General features: G+C 42.4%; 1 protein-coding gene across 1 annotated transcript; it reads right to left on the minus strand.

Moving 5' to 3' along the window:
- Window positions 1-11,414: 11,414 nt before the first annotated feature.
- Window positions 11,415-13,835, minus strand: LOC135475612 (cubilin-like). Its single transcript, XM_064755541.1, has 2 exons — window positions 13,394-13,835; window positions 11,415-12,340 (listed from the first exon to the last, which is right to left on the minus strand). Exons 1-2 carry the CDS (start codon window positions 13,446-13,448, stop codon window positions 11,415-11,417), a joined length of 981 nt encoding a protein of 326 aa, XP_064611611.1. The 5' UTR covers window positions 13,449-13,835.
- Between the last annotated feature and the right edge of the window lie 10,009 nt (window positions 13,836-23,844).

Here is a 23,844-nt window from a genome sequence, read left to right on the forward strand (position 1 = left end):
ATATTGCCTATACGGTTTACTGTTACATTATTATCACCTGTATATCGTGTTAAGTGAGGAGAGAACAGATGCGACATTTTTGTGTCTGTCTATCGTGTAATCAGCGGGGCACATTCAGTTGAGTTACAATGTGTACAGTGATTTATTCTTTGTAGATTCTGGTTTCTAAATGTTAACGTTATCAGCACGCGCACCGAGTTCCCGCCATGGCTTTTGTCTTTTATCTAAGGCTATGGTAAACTTCCGGCAGAAGAGCGTTCACACCACAAACAACCATCACGTGCAAAACCCAATACTTCAGATTGATTTACTGATGGTATTTAAGGCGATGGAAAACCTGTTTTGTTATAGTCGTGGGCTTTTAAATGTACAAGCATTTTCAAATAGACAAACTGGTCCAATAGACATGAAAAACAAACAAATAATTTTACTTATTTATTTGATTGTTGTTTTACGGTGAACATTAGAATATAAATACAAATATGTAATTAAGGAAAAGATTAAATTTTCAACCCAGCAAAGACCTTGGTGAAAGCTGAATGCGCGTAGAAGACACAGGGAAACAGGGGGAAATGAACAATAAAGGAAAAATGGTCTTTTGTACCTAAGTCATGAAATAAAGGTTACATAATGTGAAGGGTGAATATCATTAGGAAGGAACAGATTTTTAAAGAAAAAACTGCAGACAAGGAAAAATGTCACACGATGGTATACAATGTGAACTGAAAACAACAGTTGACATTTTGTGTCACTCGTGTTTTGAAGAGTCAAAAGCCACTCTGTACAGGCGGAGGTAGGATTGCACATATGCCACATTACATGCACAATTATGCTATGTTTACGCAAAGCAATTAAGGCTGAGTAAATATTCTGTAGCATGAAAGCCGCAACAAAGCACATATTTCTATTGGCTGTATATTCCATAACTAACGGTACGGAGAAAAGCTTTCTGTCACATCTGAAAAGGTTTATTCTCAGCTGGGTCATTCTGACTGACCAAAGGACATAAACTGTCCGTAAAATGAAAACTACAAAGGTGGAATATTGGACATTTCGTCGGCCTGTAGTAACCAATCACACCGTGCTAAACAGGATACGTATCGGGTTTTTATACAGCAATCAAGCTATTTCAGTATAACCTGGCATGCAAAGAAGCGATAAAACCTGTGATATAGACTGACAGCCATGCGCTAGGAGACGGACACTGTTTGTAATTATGATATTGGTAAGCAGCGAAGTGTGGTCGTCGTCATCTACAGAGTGGTGCTTACAACAGCGTTGTACAGGAACCAGTTATGAAGAGATCTAAGAGCTGGCCGTACGAGGATCAGCGAGGCACACAGCGATCACAAGATACTGGCCTCTACTGCTCAGATAATAATCCACCTTATGGAAAAATCAAAGTCGATTCTTATCACGTTAGGTACAGATTCGTGAGATTTGGTTCTCCTCAACACTATAAATTACACACTCCGGGGATGTATTTTTATTTTTGACAGAGGCGTTACTATTTGTAACGTTTGGAACACTGTGTAGAGCGTACTACCCACTAACATGGTGTTGCAAACTAGACATTGACATGGCTAATAGGCTGAAACAAACATGCAACTTCCGGTTTAATGCAGGGCGCCGTGTTGAAAGCATGATGGCAAAATATGAAGTGTCACACGACACTAGACAGGCGACAAGTTATTATTACTCTTCTCAACTTGTTCTTTAAATGCTTTGTAACCAATCCTTCTTTGCAGGTGTCGCCATGTGTGAATTATAACACACAGATGTCAGTTTACCTGGTAGTTTCTAAACATAAATTGTCGCTATATAATAGATGGTAGAATAGGGCCTACATGCTTCCCACAAGATGTATATAAAGAAGATCACTGTCAAAGAGGCATATTAGCTTTTTAACGCTTTAACTTACTGTTTCCGACAAAAAATTTATTTTCCTGAAATTTGCACACCACCTTAAGCTTTAGTCCTTTAGCAACAGTTCAGTTAACACAGCCCTGATTATTGAATTATCCACTAAACTGGCCACGATGTTCTCTTTCCTGATATACTGCCGCATGACTGAGTGAATGAGTGAATGAATGATTAAGGTTAAGCGCCACATTGTGTATCTCCATCTATGTATTTATTTGGTTGGCGTTTTACGCCGTACTCAAGAATATTTTACTTTCACGACGGCTGCAAGCATTGTCGTGAGAGGAAACTTAGGGTTACTTCAGCCTTATAAATATAGTTATTATAGGAATAAACGTTTTACTGATTTATTGGTTTAAATATTCAAAATGACATTTCATACTGCTAGGGCACAGTATTCCTTTCACTAGGGCACATATTTTTGTTAGGACATGCTATTTTTGCTACAGCACACTGTTTCCTATTGCTAGGGCACATGCAGTGTCTTAGCCAGGACACACGTGTTTTGTCTCGTGAGGTATAGGATTTTTTTTTTTTTTTTTTTTGATTGGTGTTTTACGCCGTACTCAAGAATATTTCACTTATACGACGGCGGCCAGCATTATGGTGGGTGGAAACCGGACAGAGCCCGGAGGAAACCCACGACCATCCGCAGGTTGCTGCAGACCTTCTCACGTACGGCCGGAGAGGAAGCCAGCATGAGCTGGACTTGAACTCACAGCGACCGCATTGGTGAAAGACTCCTGGGTCATTACGCTGCGCTAGCGCTTTAACCGACTGAGCCACGGAGGCCCCGTGAGGTATAGGACAATAGGCCACTAATAATCTTAACGTTACATGTAAATGGAATGGCGGCTACAATGATCTAAATGCCATCGTAGTTCCGTGCACGTAACGCATTGAAACCATCGCGCTTGGACAGATGAATTGTCAGACAGACGAGTTGTCACACAAATAATTGGTCAGACAGATGAGTGGTCAGACTGACGAGTTGTCAAGCAGATGAGTGGTCAGACAGACGGGTTGTCAGACTGCTGTTAACAATCTTGTCTCAGTGTCTCCTTACCTTGACGTTTGTACATCTGACAGATGTAGCCGTTTTTCGCCTCACAGTTCCTGTCATTCCAGTAAAAATCTGTCACCTGCTTGTCTCCCTTCAACGGGAGCCGGAAGTTCCTGCGCAGCTCGACACAGTCCTCATTAGCATAACCATCATCACTCGGCTGTTTGACGTCATAATCATACTCAGGCCATCCCGGAAACCAGTCTAATCAAACAGAGTTGTGGAAATGCTTGAACGTTAATAAGGTACAAATAACGAACGCCATTCGGGTCCATGATTTCGGGACATGTACTGGTCCACCCCTTACGAAGCGAAAGCTCTGGTTTAATTAATATGATGTTGCATTTGTTTATTTCATTTATGTGAATGTTGTTTAGCGTGATTCAAATGGTCTTTATACTTATACAATGATGGCCAGTTTTAGCAGGAAACCGGAGTGCCTGGGATAAACCACAGGTCTCTGACAAGTTACTGACGAACTTATCCATGTGTGACGTACCACACCATATACAATCACGCGCAAAGGCCCCAGACTTGCAATCACAGTTTTCCACATTAAGTGTTAGATGTGATAGGGGTGTGGGTTAACATTATTCAGAAACGTACTGTTTCATGTTTTCATTCTGCCGTAAGCAAAATGAGCTTTTGAAAACAGAAAACCTTTCAACATAGTAACGGGTATTTTTGGAAGAATACATTTGTGATTACTTTTCTGATTAAATACTTTTCTCTATGCCAGATTTTGACTTACAATACGTCTCCACGCGAGTTCCATCCACCCAGTAAAAGTCGTTTTCAAACAGGCGGTCATTGGCTCCTATCCAGTATGTTTGCGGGAAACTCTCGTTCGTCCTGGAATGAGGAAACAAAAGTTAATATTGTTCAACAATTGAACGTAGACGTAGAAATCAATCAATTTCAGGGTACAAAAACGTGATTTTTACGCGTCTACTGTTTTGGATTAAGGTAACTCATAAGCCTAAAAAGCAGACCTACGATGGTTGTCTCCCTTGGTAAACAATTCCCATGTACCCTATATGCCACTATTACACGACCTTTCACAGCAAGAACAAATGTGTCCTAACTAGTTCATGAAGGAATCAATATAGCACCAGTAATACATGAATATCAACGTATGATTACATGAGTCTATTTATGTTACAGGATTTCATAATGCAAATAAGGTAATAACGATAATTACTGCGTGAAGAGGATTACTTATTAAATCAATCCTTTATCCATTCCTGTATATTTTTAGTTTCGTGTCTAGCTATGGGGTGTAAAATACTGCCTCATAAGGTTCTGAAGGTTTTGTTCAAATAAAAAAATCTCACGATTCGCAAGCGAAAAAACAATTCCACATTTTTTCCCCACTTTTTTACGCATAATGTTTCACAATAATGACAAAACATAGTTTGGTATAAACCACATTCTTTCACTGAAATTATATTCCCAATCTCACTTTCTCTCGTCTTATCCCAGTCTCAATCGATGAAACGTATCGTAAGAATCAAATGCGATACTTTGTATTTAGGAGACCCTGCTCGTTCGAGTGAAATGTGCGTTTGCAGGGCTATATTTGACAATCATGCCTCAAACAGTTTCCCTTACAATCATGGCTCACTCAGTTTCCGGTACAATCATGGCTCACACAGTTTCCCGTAAAATCATGACTCACGCAGTTTCCCGTACAAGCATGGCTCACTCAGTTTCCCGCACAATCATGGCTAACACAGTTTCCCGTACAATGATGGTTCACACGGTTTCCCGTACAATGATGGCTTGCAGTTTCCCGTTCAATTACGCTCGCACAGTTATATTTCACACTGCTTGCACAGATTCCAGCACAATCATGGCTCACACAGTTTTCCTCACAATCATGGCTCACCCAGTTCCCCGCACAATCATGGCTCACACAGTTTCCCGCGCAATCATGGCTCACTCAATTTCCCGCACAATCATGACTTACACAGTCTCCCACACAATCATGGCTCACACATTTTCCCATACAATAATGGCTCGCAGTTTCCCGTACAATCATCGCACTGTTTCCCGTACAGTCATAACAAGCAGTTATCATGACCACCCATTCAGTAAACATTGCCACATTATGTCATCTACGTTCAGCCAGCGCCCTCTGTGGAACTGACTCTTCGTTGGACGTACCAAGAAAAAGGGCATGCTAGGATCATGTCTTTCTTTCTGTCACTTCCACACAATGTTTTCACTGTGTCACGGCTGATAAACAGCCATAGGTAGTTTAATAACAGCATTTCATATTTCGAATGCTTCCTCGGAGTGCCAACATAGTACTATATCTTACCTACTTGAGTAGGTTCCAGTGTTCATGGTTTCAGGTATTCAAGTTTACCACTGTTAACCAGTTAGTTTTTATTCTGGTGGTAGTTAGTGATACTCTCACACCTGCCCACCAGTCAAGGAATTATCTTGTCGCCGTCAGAATTAATGCAAATTAATATTAATTTATTTATTTATTTACTTGTTTATTTGATTGGTGTTTTACTCCGTACTCATGAATATATCACTTTTACGACGACGTTCAGCATTACAGCGGGAGAAAATTGACCAGTGCCCGAAGGGAAACCCACCAGCATCCAAAAGGTTGCACATTATTATATAATACTTAAATATACTACCCACAGATCTGGCAACACGTAAGCCTAATCCTGATCAGGAGGCCTTTTAGTTCCAGTAATCAGTCGAGAAGATCTAGTCTACAAATCCTGCCACGCGTCTACAAATTACATTGACTTTCGGTCGTGCACTAATGAGCAGATGCGTCCGACCGTGAGACTGGTACAGCAGTTGTTCAAACGAGACCATGGTTTCACAGAGAGTGAATTAATTATGGTATTAGCGTAGTTATTTAGCTCTACTTTTTATACTCGACCAGAGAAAGTACAAACGTCCTCATCAGCAGACTGATGATATGCTGATAGCAAATGAAAGAGCATGCAATCCAAGGTTTTGATTGTCAATAAGGGCAGACCAGTCATTTCGCACAATCCTCCAACAAACCAACCCATCGTGCAAACCCTCAGCAAACCAACACATCGCACAAACCCCCAACAAACCAACACATCGTACAATCTCCTAACAACCCAACCCATCGTACAAACCCTCAGCAAACTAACACATCTTACAATATCCCAACAACCCAACCCATCGTAGAAACCGTCAGCAAACCAACACATCGTACAAACTCTCCACAAACCAACACATTGTACAATCCCCCAACAACCCAACACATCGTACAATCCCCTAACAACCCAACACATCGTACAATCCCCTAGCAAACCAACACATCGTATAATCACCCAATAACCCAACACATCGTACGATCTTCCAACAACCCAACACATCGTACAATCCCCTAACAAACCAACACATCGTATAATCAACTAACCAACACATCGTACAATCTTCCAACAACCCAACACATCGTACAATCCCCTAACAAAGCAACACATCGTATAATATCTCCCAACAACACAGCCCATTGTATAATCTTCCAACCCAAACCATCGTACAATACCCCAACAAACCAACACGTCGTACAATTCCCAAAGAACCCAAAATATCGTACAATCTCCCAACAGCCCAATCCATCGTATAATCTTCCAACAACCCAACCCATCGTATAACCTCCCAACAATCAACACATCGTACAATCTCCCAATAACCTAACCCATCGTACATCTCAACAAACCAGCACATCGTATAATTCCCCAAGAACCCAACACATGGTACAATCTCTCAACAACTCACCCCATAGTACAATCCCCAAACAACCCAACACATGGTACAAGCCCCCAACAAATCAGTACATTCCCAACAGCCCAATAAGTCATACAATCTCCTGACAAACCAACACATCGTACAAGCCCCCAACAAATCAATACATCGTACAAGCCCCCAACGAATCAATACATCGTACAATTCCCAAAAGCCCAACAAGTCGTACAATCCCCTAACAAACCAACACATGGTTTAAGCTTCCAACAGCCCAATCCTTCGCACAATCTCCCAACAACCCAAACCGTCGTAGAATCCACCAACAAACCAACACATCGTACAAGCCCCCAACAAATCAATACATCGTACAATCTCCCAACAACACAACCCATTGTACAATGCCCCAGCAAACCAACACATCGTACAATCTCCCAGCAAACCAACGTGTCGTACAATCAGCTGACCAAGACATCATACAATCACTCAATAAACCAACACACTGTACAATCTGCCAACCAACATATCATAAAATCAGTCAACAAACCAACACATCTTACAATCCCCCAATAAACAACATATTGCACAATGCCAACAACCAACACATCGTACAATCACTCAACAAACCAAGACATCATACAATCAGCCGACCAAGACATCATACAATCACTCAACAAACCAGCGCATTGTACATTCCCCCCAACAAACCAACATATCCTACAATCCCCCAATAAACCAACACATCGTACAATTCTCCAACAACCCAACACATCATACAATCCCCCCCAAAAAACAACATGGCGTACAATCAGCCAACCGACACATCGTACAATCCCCCACAAAGCAACACATCGTACAATCAGCCAAGCAACACATCATTCATATCACTCAACAAACCAACACATCGTACAATCCCCCCAACAAACCAACAGGTCGCACAATGCCAACAATTGTGCGACCTGTTGGTTTGTTGGGGGAATTGCCGACCAACACATCGTTCAACGTCCCAAGAAACCAACACATCATACAATCACTTAAAACACCAATACATCGTACAGCCTCTCAACAAACCAACACATCGTACAATCACTCAAAAAACCAATACATCGTACAATCACACAACCAATACAACATACAATCATTTAACAAACCAACACATCTCATAATCAACTAACCAACACATCATACAATCAGTCAACAAACCAACACATCGTACAATCAGGCAGTTACCACATCATACAATCCCTCAAGATACCAACACATCGTACAATTAGCCAACCAACACATCATACAATCACTCAACAAACCAACACATCGTACATTCAACCAGCCAACAAATCATATAATCACTCAAAAGACCAACACATGGTACAACCCCCAACAAACCAACACATCGTACAATCCCCAAACAAACCGACACATTGTAAAATCCCAAACAAACCAACATATCTTACAATCCCGAAACAAATCAACACGTCGTATAATCCCACAACAACCCAACCCATCGTATAATCCTCAAACAAGCCAACACATCGTGCAATCCCCCAACCACCAAAGCCATCGTACGATCCCCCAACAAACCAACACATAGTATAATCTCCAAACAAACCAACCCATCGTATACATCATACAACAAACAACATGTCAGACTACTACTTAATCCATCGCTTATTCGCCATATACAGTGTATAAGGCATTTTCTCCATACATCTTCCTATACGGCTAACACATAATCTCGTGGCCGGCTGGAGTTGGAAAATGTGCTAAACGACTCCCCTGACGTGCCTTTAGGCAATCGAGGCGGCTTTGGGATCCCTTACTCATCAACCCGTTAATATCCGATGATGACCCATTGATGACTCGAGAGCTTACATCTAAGTACTTGACATTTACGTTACATAAATCTTGTGCTATGTGCTAATCAGTGCAGAACAAAGCGGACATTTGGCCTTTACAGAGGCCTCGGCTGATTCTTGATATCCGCTTCCTACAGGTGAATGCCATTAAGGATTGTTATGAGACTATACAACATCCACGGGAAATAATCTCGGCAATTTGACTGAGATATCTTCACCATTCAAGGAGTGCCCTCTAAATATTCTGCACGGAAATTATGTTCCATCAAAGAGATTGACAAGACATACACTAAAAAACTGTATAAAAAACACACACAAACATACACAAAAACGGAAAAAATGTCCTTGCTGGCCAGAGAATCTATTGATTTCTGTTGATAGGTACCAAGCTGTAGGCTAGTGAGGCGGGGTGTTCGTATCCATTTTGTGCTATTATGTTTGTGGATTTCAGTCGGCAGGCCTGTCAGGTACCTTGCACAGGACGGTTGTTCCCTTAATCAAATAAATGAAATTTTCCTAAATACGGCATAAAAGAGCAATGAAACAATCGGCAAGAAAAAAAAAATGCATGCAGTTTTCAAATGCACCATGTTAACCTCTGTAAATGCCTGCAGTGACGTTCAAGTGACGCACGACACCGGAAATCGCTCGTTTGTTTTAATGCTTTTGCCACGTTTGAGTCATTCCACTTAAATGTTGCAATTGTTGTTCACCTTTCAAATCCAAGTCAATTCTGGAGGTAAATGTTGAATACAAAACCCGATCAACTTAGCGGAAGCTGTAGCAATGACCATTGCTGGCAAGCGTTATTGTCCATGTTCATTCTGGAATCGCTTCACTACATGATAAACTGCGTGGTTTCTAAAAAACCTATCAGATAACACTTGCCTTGAGCTATATGAAATAAATTTTCCAGTCATTTCACGGCAGTGACAACTGAAAATGAGGGCTGTATGTAGGATGTAATGAAAATGATACTGTCCTGACAGGCATTGTTGACCCATTTTGCTCTGTGAATAGGCTAACTGATTTGTTTGTGCATGGTACGATTGAGACTAAAGTTCCAATGGCTGTCAACCGAAAACAACCAGTCCCCAAGGTCAACTTTTCTATTGCAATGTGCTTAAAAGTGTCTTCAACAACACTGTCATCTCGATGATAATCTATCATGATTTGCATGACACGACCCTTGTTACTGTAGTCAATACAGATAGGGAGTTGTCGCCCCTTTACGACTTCCTCGTTCTGTGACGTAGGTGCCATGAAAACGTCATCGAGTGACTTTCGGTTGTCACGGCAGCTCAGAACTTGTGTTGTTGCGAGGTTTTGAGGATCCATGGTGGTATGTATTTCTCTGAATTAGCTCAGATAATGTTTTTACGATGTAAACATGTTTATTTTATGTTACCTAAGAGTACAATGAGTGTGAATCTGCGTAGGAGTTGAAGCTATCGATAACTGACAGGAGATGTCACAGTTTGTCCACTTTTCGTGACTTTAATAACGTAAATTCAGATATACGATTGTACGCTAAATATAATATCGTTCTTTGTTTTTAGTTTCACGTGTAAGGAGCTTTGTGAACTGGATTGATGTATGGTTTTGCGGAGCGTGCGAATTTGCTTCAACGGTGTACCTACACAAGGAGTAACAGTTCTAATAAAGCAGCAGTAATCAACCCATGGATTGACTGTCATTTCCTCAGTGCGAACTCACAGCAGCATTCGTCGCACACCGATGCGGTAGCTACTGTCATAACCCTTGTTTATAAGAAACAGACACTATTTTGAATGACAGGTATGTATGTAATTTCCACGGCGTTAAGTCCGTTACGTAGTCACAAGATTAAGGTCACAGACAGAAGCAAAAGCAAATATTACCAGTCATAAGACTAACAGCAGCTCGGAATGAAAAATATCCAAACGGAAAAATATTTCAATCCTTTCTGTACTCCAGTACAGAGTTATGTAATGTTGCTACGATAAGGCCTACAGAAACTTTAAGAGATTATCGCTAAATTCCGAGTATACTATCCACAACATTTTTTCCTCAAATTACATCGTGCTGATTCTTCCACGTTATATTTACTATATATAAAACTGTAGTAACGCAGCGATCGCGGTGTCCAACTACATCCTTTTTCGGTGTCAGCCGACCTGCTCATGCATCTGTGTGATACAATACGAAATCACATCGGACCTACGTCTTGTTTTCGTACTTGACTCAAATTATAATAGGGGCCTGTTTCGGCCGGATGTCGGTAGCTTTCTATCTTTCAGTCGAACAAATTTCAGTCTGATGAAATACAGCTGAAGTATTACTACGATGATACACAACTTATGAACTCATTCCATCATTCGATCGTTTCATTCCAGCTTGTAACATCGTTTTCAAACGTTTGAAGCAATAATTGAAGGAGATGTTTTAGTAATGTGTGCGGTTAGTATCTCTCGCAATCTCATTAATGCCTTCCTCTCCTCCCCGAAAAAGACACTTAAATACATATTACAAAATACAGGTATACCACATTAGAGTTACACTGTCTGATTCGTCTTAAGAATAAAGTATTTCTTAAGAAAGTATTTCTGAGTATTGCATCACTGAAGCAAACTGCTTCCAGATTATATTCCTGTCGGCTTGAAGTGAGAAGAAATACCGAGCAGGGAACATCAGTAGGGACAGGAAGCTGAGGGAAACAAACGCATCCATGACGTCACCCTCGTTTAGAAATATTTATTTCTAAACGAGCGTGTATATGTACATGGAAGTATATGCACAAGAAACGGTTTAATTAATGAATTAGTCTTGGTACAATGTACTTACCTTGATTTTATTTCAGCTTGAATAAAGACATGAATTTCCTCATCTCTCACAGAAACAAGCTCCGCCCCTCGGTCTTGGCAGGCGAGCTTTCCCTCAAACCAGCTGCTCAAGTCCTGATTAATCTGGAAACAGAAATTCTCCAAGTCTTCCCATCCCTGGGGACATATAGCACCGGAAGTGTCGCTTAGTATAGCATTCCACGTCACCCGGAAGCCTGGGGCTGTGATCCTGTCGTTAGAGACAAATCTCATCACCAACGTGCTGCCTTGAGACCGGAAGTGCAATTCGCCTTCTCTCCCTTGCCAATTTCCGCAGCGCCGCTGTACGCGATCGCCGTTATCGATCTCCACGTAGTCCAGTGTACACTCCTCGTCAACGCTAGCCGCGTCCCCGGAGGACTCTGTGTGAAGCGTCTGGAATTTCAACTCGACGCGGTACGCGCTCGTATTAAACTGAATCACGCTGGTACAGTCCTGGCTGTTCGAATAATTTTGTGGATAATTTTGACTGGCAAATGTTCCGTGGGTGGTAGTCTCGGTCTCGTTACCGCAGGACTCGATGGCACGGTACGACGCTCTAAACCCCTTTCCCTCCGTCACGTGATCCGAGTGAAAATGTACATCCACGGATGATCCACTAGAATCGAAGATCAACTCAGTGGAGCTGTAATCTTTGTCTGAGCCACATCGTCGCCATTCCGACGCCAGATTAACGCTGTCGGCACCACTTCCTGTGCTGATTTGTACGTAGTCTTGCTTACAGCCGCCAGTGCTGGGGACGTCCATGTCGTGCAGAACAACCCTAACAGTATAGCTATCTGGAACTTGTATGCGGGTGACACAGTCCACAGATGGGTAATATTTTCCTGGGTAGGATAAACTGGACACAGTTCCTATTAGACTTGTAACAGTCCGGTTACATTCTGAAATAAGAAATTTTTCACACGTTTTGGAAATTGGTTTGATTGCTTAAATATTTTTTGTTATATTATTATTATTTCAGGTCTAACGTATTTTTCAACATAATGTTGATCACATGACGAGACTGCTCATGTCCGAGCCGACTGGACGTTAGTCCATGTACACTGACCGTTCACTGAGGAATATTTGAACCCGCCATATTCATGTGGGTTGAGTAGCCATGAATATGGCATATCCAAATATTCCTCAACCAACACTCACAGGTCGGTTCATAACGTGCGGGTTACCTCATCAGTGGCAGATGAGATGCTCGATTTATCGCTCGATGCCCAGATTAATGTGGCGACCTGCTTTTTGTAAGTAATTTCATGTCACATCACCCAGTGCTTTAGGGTTTGTTTTGGTCTTTTGGAACATTTTTTTATTCTTGGAAAGCTTCTCCATCGCTGGTACATTGTCGTGTGTTCATTCTTCCACTATAAAGAAGGGATAGGTACGACGTTACCGAGCGGATTTTATTAGAACCGGAGGCTAGTAATGTCGTCACCGTACGTCACATAATTTTTATTCCAAGAAAAAGTTTGATGACGATTTCCAAATCAAGCGCCCCATCACTTGGATGGTGTCGTGTTAGCGGAGCTAGAATGTTCAGGACCTCATTCCATTCATCCCTAGGCCACAGGGCTTTATATACATCACTTTCGACTCTTGTAGCCACTTTTTAATGCGTTGGCAGTTAAAGCTCAAATGACATGCTTTTTGTGTTTTATCTTGGTAGCATGTTGTGATGGTAACATTTGGTTTGAGCTCGTAATTTCTACAGTCTTTGCAAACTCACGACTGCTGGACTTCATCAGACACCAGATCGGTATTACTTTACACCTATGCTTCTAAGTAAGGCAGAGGGTGTTAGTAGCTGCCATGGAAGCAGACTTGCAACTTTTGATATGGGGCGTTAACATATGGTATAGACAGGTGGTGTTGGGATGGTCAAGGCTGATCACTTAGGTAAATCAGACAACAACAACAGTACACTGGAGGACATGACGACTAACCTGCGGGATCCAAGGTGTAGAACGCTGCATTGAAGCCTTTCCCAGAAATCTTCATGTCTGACAAGAACCGAATCTCTAAATAACCATCCACAGCGGAGAAAAACAAGTTTTCCGCAGGGAAGTCCGAAAACGTTCCACAATACCGTGTACCCGGCGTGTCTCCGCCTGCTACAGTCACGTGATCGAAGCACTGGCTGTCGTAGGGCGGCTCCAAATCTAACAGTTGAAACTGTAAGTAATAAATATCAGGTACACCAGAGAACTTACTGTTAAGGTACGCAAACACTTCAAACGTGTTGACATTGGATCGCTTTATTATATACACACTGTACTCCCATTCTTCACAAGAATTTAATCTATGTTGAAAAGACAGTCCTTATTTGCACCCAGTAGCGAGAACGAGTGTGAGGTGTTTTAAAGTGCCCCCTACCTGCAGATGGAGTTGTCGCCCGCTCTCAGGCACGATGTAGTACGTACAGTTGAGGTTATTTTTGTATCGCTGGGGATAATTCTGCGACGTCACACGACCAGTGTCCTCGTGAAAATAGTGGGCACAACCTGTAAATAAATGATTGTTAAATGCTGTATAATTCAATACTTGTTTCTATGAGAGCTAAATATACTCTCGCTGTTTACGGCTGGGACTTGAAGCCAGCAGGTGTGTCATGTATCTGGCGAAGGGCGGTTGTTTTATACGGGCACACTGGTTTCCTCTGCATATACATCTGACCGCCGTCGCATAAGTGAAATATTCTTGAGTCAAGAACACCAATCACACAAATACATAAAATAAATAGTAAAGTCTGCTAGCACATCACTCTGGCATGCAGCGATTCCGCTGTATTCTACTTAACGCTAAAACAGATATTCAAACTATTAGGGCTCTCAGTTATATTAACAACTTTATCTTATTTTAGTAAACGCACAAACAAAAGTATGCCAGACGTCATTTGAACGACTAGGATTTTTGATAAAATGTTTCCTGATATATTTCAGATATAATATTCATTTTCCATGAGCTTACAAACCTTGGCACACCACAGTAACTAAGATGGCACGTTATGACTCGCTACCTCACGCCAAAGAACGCCACGCCGGGGCTGTCTAAGACTGTCGACAACCCACTCGGCGGCTTATTTAGCTTTCCGGCACTGTGCAGGTCTGTCGACAGCCCACTTGTTCAGAACTGTCAACAGCCCAATGAGTGGTTTATTGACAGTCCTGGGCAGTCACAGACAGCTAAATAAGCCGTTCAGTGGACTGTCGACAGTCCTGGGCAGTCATGTACAGCTAAATGCGCCGCTCTTTGGGCTGTCGACAGTTCTCGACAGTCCCGGACAGCTAAATAAGCCGTTCGGTGGATTCTCGACAGTCCTGAACAGCTAAATAAACCGCTCATTGGGCTGTTGACAGTTCTGAACAAGTGGGCTGTCGACAGACCTGCACAGTCCCGGACAGCTAAATAAGCCGTTCGGTGGATTCTCGACAGTCCTGAACAGCTAAATAAACCACTCTTTGGGCTGTTGACAGTTCTGAACAAGTGGGCTGTCGACAGACCTGCACAGTTCCGGACAGCTAAATAAGCCGTTCGGTGGATTCTCGACAGTCCTGAACAGCTAAATAAACCACTCTTTGGGCTGTTGACAGTTCTGAACAAGTGGGCTGTCGACAGACCTGCACAGTCCCGGACAGCTAAATAAGCCGTTCGGTGGATTCTCGACAGTCCTGAACAGCTAAATAAACCACTCTTTGGGCTGTTGACAGTTCTGAACAAGTGGGCTGTCGACAGACCTGCACAGTTCCGGACAGCTAAATAAGCCGTTCGGTGGATTCTCGACAGTCCTGAACAGCTAAATAAACCGCTCATTGGGCTGTTGACAGTTCTGAACAAGTGGATTGTCGACAGACCTGCACAGTCCCGGAGAGCTAAATAAGCCGTTTAGTGGGCTGTCGACAGACCTGCACAGTCCCGGACAGCTAAATAAGCCGTTCGGTGGATTCTCGACAGTCCTGGACAGCTAAATAAACCACTCTTTGGGCTGTCGACAGACCTGCACAGTCCCGGACAGCTAAATAAGCCGTTCGGTGGATTCTCGACAGTCCTGAACAGCTAAATAAACCGCTCATTGGGCTGTTGACAGTTCTGAACAAGTGGATTGTCGACAGACCTGCACAGTCCCGGAGAGCTAAATAAGCCGTTTAGTGGGCTGTCGACAGTCCTCGACAGTCCCGGACAGCTAAATAAGCCGATTAATGGGCTGTCGACAGTCCTCGACAGTCCCGGACAGCTAAATAAGCCGTTCGGTGGATTCTCGACAGTCCTGAACAGCTAAATAAACCGCTCATTGGGCTGTTGACAGTTCTGAACAAGTGGGCTGTCGACAGACCTGCACAGTCCCGGACAGCTAAATAAGCCGTTTAGTGGGCTGTCGACAGACCTGCACAGTCCCGGACAGCTAAATAAGCCGTTCGGTGGATTCTCGACAGTCCTGGACAGCTAAATAAACCGCTCATTGGGCTGTTGACCGTTCTGAACAAGTGGGCTGTCGACAGACCTGCACAGTTCCGGACAACTAAATAAGCCGTTCGGTGGATTCTCGACAGTCCGGTCAACAGCCCAATGAGCGGTTTATTTAGCTGTCCAGGACTGTCGAGAATCCACCGAACGGTTTATTTAGCTGTCCGGGACTGTCGACAGCCCACTGAGCCGCTAAATTAGCTGTCCATGACTGCCCAGGACTGTCGACAGCCCACTGAGCGGCTCAATTAGCTGTCCATGACTGCCCAGGACTGTCGACAGCCCACTGAGCGGCTCAATTAGCTGTCCGGGACTGTCGAGGACTGTCGAAAGCCCACTGAGCGGCTCATTTAGCTGTCCATGACTGCCCAGGACCGTCGACAGCCCACTGAACGGCTTATTTAGCTGTCTGACTGCCCAGGACTGTCGACATCCCACTGAGCGGCTCAATTAGCTGTCCATGACTGTCCAGGACTGTCGACAGCCCACTGAGGGGCTCAATTAGCTGTCCGGGACTGTCGAGGACTGTCGAAAGCCCACTGAGCGGCTCATTTAGCTGTCCAGGACTGTTTAGGACTGTCGAGGGTCCACTGAACGACTTATTTAACTGTCCAGAACTGTCGAGAGCCCAATGAACGGCGTATTTAGCTGTCCATGACTGCCCAGGACTGTCGACAACCCACTGAACGGCTTATTTAGCTGTCCTTGACTGCCCAGGAGTATCGACAGCCCACTGAACGGCTCATTTAGCTGTCTAGGACTGTCGACAGCCCACTGAACGGCTTATTTAGCTGTCCAGGACTGTCGAGAACCCACTGAACGGTTTATTTAGCTGTCCAGGGCTGTCGAGAACCCACTGAACGGTTTTTTTAGCTGTCCAGGACTGTTTAGGACTGTCGAGAGCCCACTAAACGGTTTATTTAGCTGTCTTAGACCAACCTGGACTGTCGAGAGTCCACTGAACGACTTATTTAACTGTCCAGAACTGTCGAGGGCCCACTGAATGAAGTGTACTTAGTTACGCACTACTTTATACTAAGTATGCTTCATGAAATCCGGTACCAGGACCGTCGAGGTCCCACTGAACCGCCATTTAACTGTCGAGAACGGTCGAGGACTGTCGACAACCCACTGAACGGCTTATTTAGCTGTCTGGGACTGTTCAGGACTCTCGAAGCCCACTGAACGGCTTATTTAGCTGTCCAGGACTGCCCAGAACTGTCGACAGCCCACTAAACTGCTTATTTAGCTGTCTTAGACCAACCTGGACTGTCAAAGGTCCACTGAACGGCTTATTTAGCTGTCCAGTGAGCCCAATGAGTGGTTTAAGGTGATGTAATGTTAGGACCTGAAGGTTCAGATCAGAAAAATTAAAGTCCAATTCATACTAGACATAATAACGACAATTAGTTCTGTATTTAACCTCCGATGTGTGTCGGCTTTAATTTGGAAAATGATTTAAGAGTTTACAGAAGCACTCCATCACGCTATGCATAATTAAAATAACACCGACGGTCTAACATGAGACACCTGATGAATATGGTTGTTTTTTGGGTTTTTTTTTTCGTTTACTTACCTAATACTTTGCATATTTCACGTGTAATGCGATAATAGGTCCCTTCGTCGTCAACATATTTCACGCTATCAGGCAGAAATGAAAAAAAAAAACACACTATTAATATATTATATACATGTTTTCTCATAAAATAGTTCATACAAATTAGTTACGTAAAAGTAGCTTGTTGGGCCGTCCTGTCGTGAACAGCAGCTGGAATTAGTACTCGTTCTGCCCGTTGGGCACAGATGGCATTTACTGAATTACTTTCAATTTGTAAACACGTTTATCAACTATCTCCATATCACTTCTGTCTAGCAGGGTGTGGCCATTAGCAGCCAATAGCAAAAGAGTTTTATCATTACCATAAACGTTTTAAGTATTTGTACACTTTTCTAGCAATGCAACTTATATTTTCACGAAGTAGTTACTCGAGATATATTAAATTGGGCTGGCTATTTCCAGTAATCCCTACTTGTTGGCTGACTGCATGTAATGGAGCGCATTTTGCCCTTGATGTTTTGCACATTCCTTAGAGATCCAAAGTACATATGATACGTAATTAAGGTTGGGGTGAACTGGAGCCGCAGGGAGTATATCTCGGAACAGAATGGAAATTTATTTGCCAATCAAAGAATGGAGGTACTGCCTTACCACCTTACTTCAGCTATAAAAATACCACGTTTAGAAATCTAAGGTTTAGGTCGACTAAAAGTGCTTTTACCTTCGTGGGCATGTTTTGTAAGTTATCTCCTCTGTTGTCCTCATGTATGGACACAAACATAGCCTTGAGCAGAAGATGAAATAAATATGCTTTACTTATTTCACCTGTGAGCTGTATTAAAAAGCACCTTGTGTGTTTATTTTACTGAGAAACGAAAATGTCAATTACTCGTACGTAAACATGATTCCGCAGCAACACATCATTCTGTTTAGATGAAAGACTATTAGAGTACATTGTGTGAAGTAGAAATGATAGAAATAATGCACGAGCTTAACAGTTTGTTGATGAAGCCGCGTAAAGCCTGCACTAAATCTAGCCTACCAAGACCATTGCCTGTTGGTGTCCCATGTTACGGGGCAGAGCTTCAGGTCGTGCCAGTGTGCATGGGAGATACTGGAGACTTTGAAGCAAGGATTTCAGTCTGTGTAAACATTGTAAGAATACGTCAGATAAATCATGGTGAACAAGGGAACACACAGTCTTGATTTGTCTGGTATTTTATACAGCACAGCATAATGTATTACACCTTTTTAACAGTGGTCTGATTTTTGTGCAATCGTGTTACAGACAATCGGGGTTCAGTTTCACAAAGCGGCGTAAAACATTTTTTATCGTATATTTGTCTTTTTATTACCGTACCATTGTCCTATATGTGTGATTATCGTACGTGTACAACATCTTTGTGAAACTGAGCCCAGGTGTATGACAAATTCTCGCGACTTCAGTCACGATTTAAAACCGGGAGGGGGAGCTGAGCCTGTTCCCTGGTGAAGAGCTAGTTGACTTCCGACAAAAGTGAACACCCTGTCTACCAGCGAGGAACCAGCAAACAAAGAAAATGCACCTCACGTCTTTAAAGACTTTATGTTTTCTGTGTTATTGATCACATCATATATTATTGTTCCAACAATTTTTCGTGCTGGACATCTTAGCCAGCATCACAGAGCAGTCAATAACTTTACACATCATGTCGTAGCAGGATGGTTGTTGGTTTCCACCAGGGCCCTGTCCTGTTTCCTTTCTCCATAATGCTGGCCGCCGTCGTATAACTGAAATATTCTTGCGTAAAACACCAATCAAATAAATAAATAAAACATATCAATTGTCATTTATTACTGTTTATGGTTGTAACGGCTTTTGTATAATTATTTATGTCTCATACCCATGTGTAAGCAGCCATTCTGGCGAAATAAACGAAACTTAAAATTATCGGCATTCAAGCGGAGCTACAAAAGTTTAAAACCACGGTAGTTTGCTTTAGTAACACAAAAATGAAATCTATAACATACAACGGCGACCATTATGAACTGGATATAGGAAAGTCGTGCAAAGGTTATGGGTGAATTTTAAAAACAAACAATAAATATAAAAACTTTTGCCCATCACATGGTGTTGTGCCTATTGAGATAGCATTGAGATATATAGTGAAGCTGATATCATCTCACAACATTTTACCAGAGAGCCATTTTACCATTTCATCATACCCTAACCATAGTTTACCAGAGACGGACACCCACCTAAAATTAACACATAAGTCTTCTGTATCCGTTTTGGGGGCTTCCCATTTGAACTGAAGGGGTGATACGCTTCCAGATACATTTTTTAGTTTGGGTCTGCTGTTTTTCCTGCACACATCCTCAAGCACCGGATATAGGCGAGTACTATGGTTGTCTGTTACAAGTGCCCGGATGTGGATTGCCCGTACCAGTCCAGAACCAATGACGTCACACACAAGGGAAACTACGAAGAAAAAGATGTTTTGACAATGAGAAAGCATCTAGTTTTGTTTGACAGGCTCAAAGTCCTGTGCATATATCTGTATATGGACATGTATATCATATAGTAGTAATCAGCTTCCCTTAACACGTGTAAATTCCACATCAATGTCTATCGACTCGGCACAAGGTGATCATGGCTTACAGAACAGATACATCTGTTTTTCATGGCAAAAAGTGACTGACTCTGAATCATAGAGTCATTGCATGATTATTGTCAGGTTGTTCAAGAACAGAGAATTCCGTCTGACCTACAGCTTAATGCAGTCTGCACGAACAAGATAGGCCTAAAGTGCAAACATAGTTTCTTTCTGTGCTCGGGGTATGAACTGAAAACGACGCTAAATTACAAGCAAGCAAAGACAAGAGTTCAAGGTGTCGCCTTGGCAATGTTTGAGTGCATAATGGTTTATTAAAGGAAACAATCAATAGTAATAATAACATATAACCGAAAATTGTCCGCATCAAAGCGGCAATCAGCGTGAATTTTGTTTCGAATTTACGGTTTTGCTTGGACTTAATCATGAACACATGTATATGTTTTGATATGTGGTACAAAGATAGGTCTCGGACAACGCCTAGCTGTGTAAATATGGTAATACTGGGATATCTCTCCATAAACCAATGATATTGTCGAATACATGACCTCAGGCCAAATCGTTTTATGTTTCCACTTTTCTAGGTTTTTTCTCTTTGCGTACTTTGGGTCGGATTTGTCCCTGCAGGCCTATCACATCTAATTAATATCATGACGCAGAGCTGCATGCTGCCGCCATTTGTAATGTTAGCAGTGGACTGTCGCACCATTCAACCGATAACAAATGCCTGGTAGCGTAACGAACACAGCCGTATTTTACTGTCAGCGGCGCCAATATGAGCAATAAGGGTAAATAAATACTTTGGTTTGCCTCGTAAATATTTGGACACCTCGCCCAGAAAGGAGAGGTTTGGCTCTTTCACAATGAATGGCGGCAATCTGATGGAACAAAGGCGACAAGTGAAAGTCCCATAAGCTGCGGTAAGTGATTATCAACAGTAGTGCTTGTTAAACTGCAAGTACCGCAGGGCTTTGGAGGGTGGATTTGGCGGTGAAGGATGCCAGTCAATAACGCCAGGCCCAAGCGCTAGGTGGCAGTGCAAAGTTATAGATATGGATTACCGGGACCAATACCCATGCTGGGGTTCGACCAGATGAAAGGGATCGCGGAGGGCACTCATTAAAGTAAACATAAAGTCGGGCACTAAAACTGAATTAATTAATAAAATACTATTCCAGAAATGTTCTAAAAATATTTTTAAAAATTCTCCACCGCTTATCAACAAAATAAATAGCGAACAATACCTAGTCACTCATTTGGTGACGCCATTTTGGCATGCTGTAACTATCTTAAGTGATACAAACCCTAGGAGCAACGAGAAAATACAAATAAAAAATGCCTGATACCCAACCAAAGAGTATCAGCTCTGTTCTGTGTTCAGGGGCCAATGCTTCTTTTAGGTTTGTGCTCGGTCAGGGCGATGTTCGTGGACACAATTGTCGTGTTTCAGCGGTCCTGTTCCTCCTCATCCTGCATGGGTGTAAGCATTTGGCCTGACTGGCTGTACCGACTTCAGGCATAGCAGGACGTTCTGACTGATAACAGTCTCTTTCATTTTGGGGAGATATTTTCGTAATAAATCTGACTTTGTTGAGGAAAAATAATGCCAAGCCTGAGAAGTTACTACAGTAACCAGCTAAACATGTACACATTGTGAGCCGTCCTTAGTTACCTGCTCACAATGCGTCGTCCAAAATGTATGTATGAGTTCAACACTTAATCTAACCGCAAAATCCAGTTTATTACATGGATATCTGTCTATTCACTATAAGAAACCACACTGACAAATCGAGAGCTAATATGTTTTTTGACGTGACGCTTACAGCGCTTGTGCCAAGTTCATAAGGGCTTCGACAACATGGCTACAGGTAATGAATTGTCCGTCTGTGCCACATTCCCGGTCTTGAACTTCATCTTCTCAAAGAGTCTAATTCATTGGTCTCGAAACTGCCAGTATTTTTAGCTGCAAGGTTACAGCAGCTTGCCACGGTGTATGGTTGGGAAAAATCTTCTCGACACCAAAGAACACATTTGAAGGGCAAATGTTGAAATGCCTTTGAGTCTCTTAAGTATTGGTAAACCGGTATCTGTAGTCCATTATCTGTAGGCCGTTATAATCTACACTGTGTTAACGCTGTGATCCACAGATAATGCCTTACCGCTATAATCCACAGACAGTGCCTTAACGTTATAATCTACAGATAGTGCCTTATCTTTATAATCTACACATAGTCTCTTAACGTTATAATCTACAGATAGTGCCTTAACGTTATAATCTACAGATAGTGCCTTAACGTTATAATCTACAGACAGTGCCTTATCTTTATAATCTACAGACAGTGCCTTACCATTATAATCTACAGACAGTGCCTTACCGTTGTAATCTACAGACAGTGCCTTGTCGTTATAATCTACAGATAGTGCCTTATCTTTATAATCTACACATAGTCTCTTACTCTGTAGACCGTTATAATCTACACACAGTGCCCTACTGTTATAATCTACAGATAGTGTATTACCGTTATAATCTACTGACAGTGCCTTATCGTTATAGCCTACAGACAGTGCTTTATCATTATAGTCTACAGACCGTGCCTTACCTTTATAATCTACAGATAGCGCCTTACCGTTATATAGCCCACCAGGTATGAATTCCGTCACTAGCCCTAGATGCCTGTTGCTGAAGGAAAAACTACAGTTGCCCGGTGTAAACTCTGCGGTTTCCCTAAAAAGAGCCTCCTCGTCTCCACAATACAGGTCTGTCCGTCCCAAAGGAACCATCGAGGTGATCAACGTGACAACGATCAAAGCTGGACAGAAGCCAGAATTCTGGGCAGGACTATTCATCCTGTCCCCAGGGAATCACCTGTGATGTCCGCTGTCGGGCTTCCGGTCTGCTTGACTCAACATGCTGGTGTCAGATCCGGTTAAGAAAGGCCTGGTAAGAGGGAAGATAAAGAAGCCATAGTCACAGGAATATACTGTACAGAGCAGTGGCAGGAAAATATCTGAAAACATAAAATAGGAAAAATGACCACAAACAAAACTACAAAGCAATACCGCAGACAATGCTGTGACGTTTAAAACGTTTCAATGTTTGGAGAGTCCATCACAGACGATGGCTGATACATTATTATCACAAAAGAATGTTCTCATGTGAAATTTGGAATGGTGGATTCTGTTCTGTTTTCACCACTAAGTAAAGGTAACAGAGAAGACGGGTTGATAACCAAGCTATACTGTCACCGACCAGACGGACGATCTGTCCACAATAAATCCTGACTGCGCTGTGTACCCGCGGGATGTGTACCTCATCATGGAGACAGTTCCGCCCTAATCGCCACTTAATTACACGCGTATTTGTTGTAGTTATGCTTCCTTTTGACACCAGTTCAATAACCAAGTGGACAAACAAGAATTATTTACAACCCATACTCTGGGCCTTTGAACAGAATCACTTGGAGTTTAGCGACAAATCGGCCCTAATGGCGCGTATTAGATGGCTGGTCCTAGTTTTCTCTCTGATGATGAAAACGCAAAGCACTCATATAAATACTCATTCTTTTATCTTAATGAAATTTATTGTGCAAATTATATCAGATGCCATCAAATTCAAGAAAATATGATGGCAAAAAATTCCATGAAAGTACAAGGCTTAAAAATATTTATTATATGCCTATATAAATGGATAAATGATACAGTACACCCAAGTCATATGGAATTCACATATGATTTCGGTAATTAAAATATTGACAAGAGATCGGACATGCTTTACAGGCGC

This window comes from Liolophura sinensis, chromosome 9 (assembly GCF_032854445.1).
Source record: "Liolophura sinensis isolate JHLJ2023 chromosome 9, CUHK_Ljap_v2, whole genome shotgun sequence".
Lineage (NCBI taxonomy): Eukaryota > Metazoa > Mollusca > Polyplacophora > Chitonida > Chitonidae > Liolophura > Liolophura sinensis.

Excerpts from the sequence above, each read along its gene's own strand:
- LOC135475612 (XM_064755541.1), bottom strand. The coding sequence starts at position 13,448 with ATGAAGATTTCTGGGAAAGGCTTCAATGCAGCGTTCTACACCTTGGAT. Across the intron at positions 12,341-13,393 it reads CTACACCTTGGATCCCGCAG|AATGTAACCGGACTGTTACA; the intron begins GTTAGTCGTCAT and ends TTCTTATTTCAG.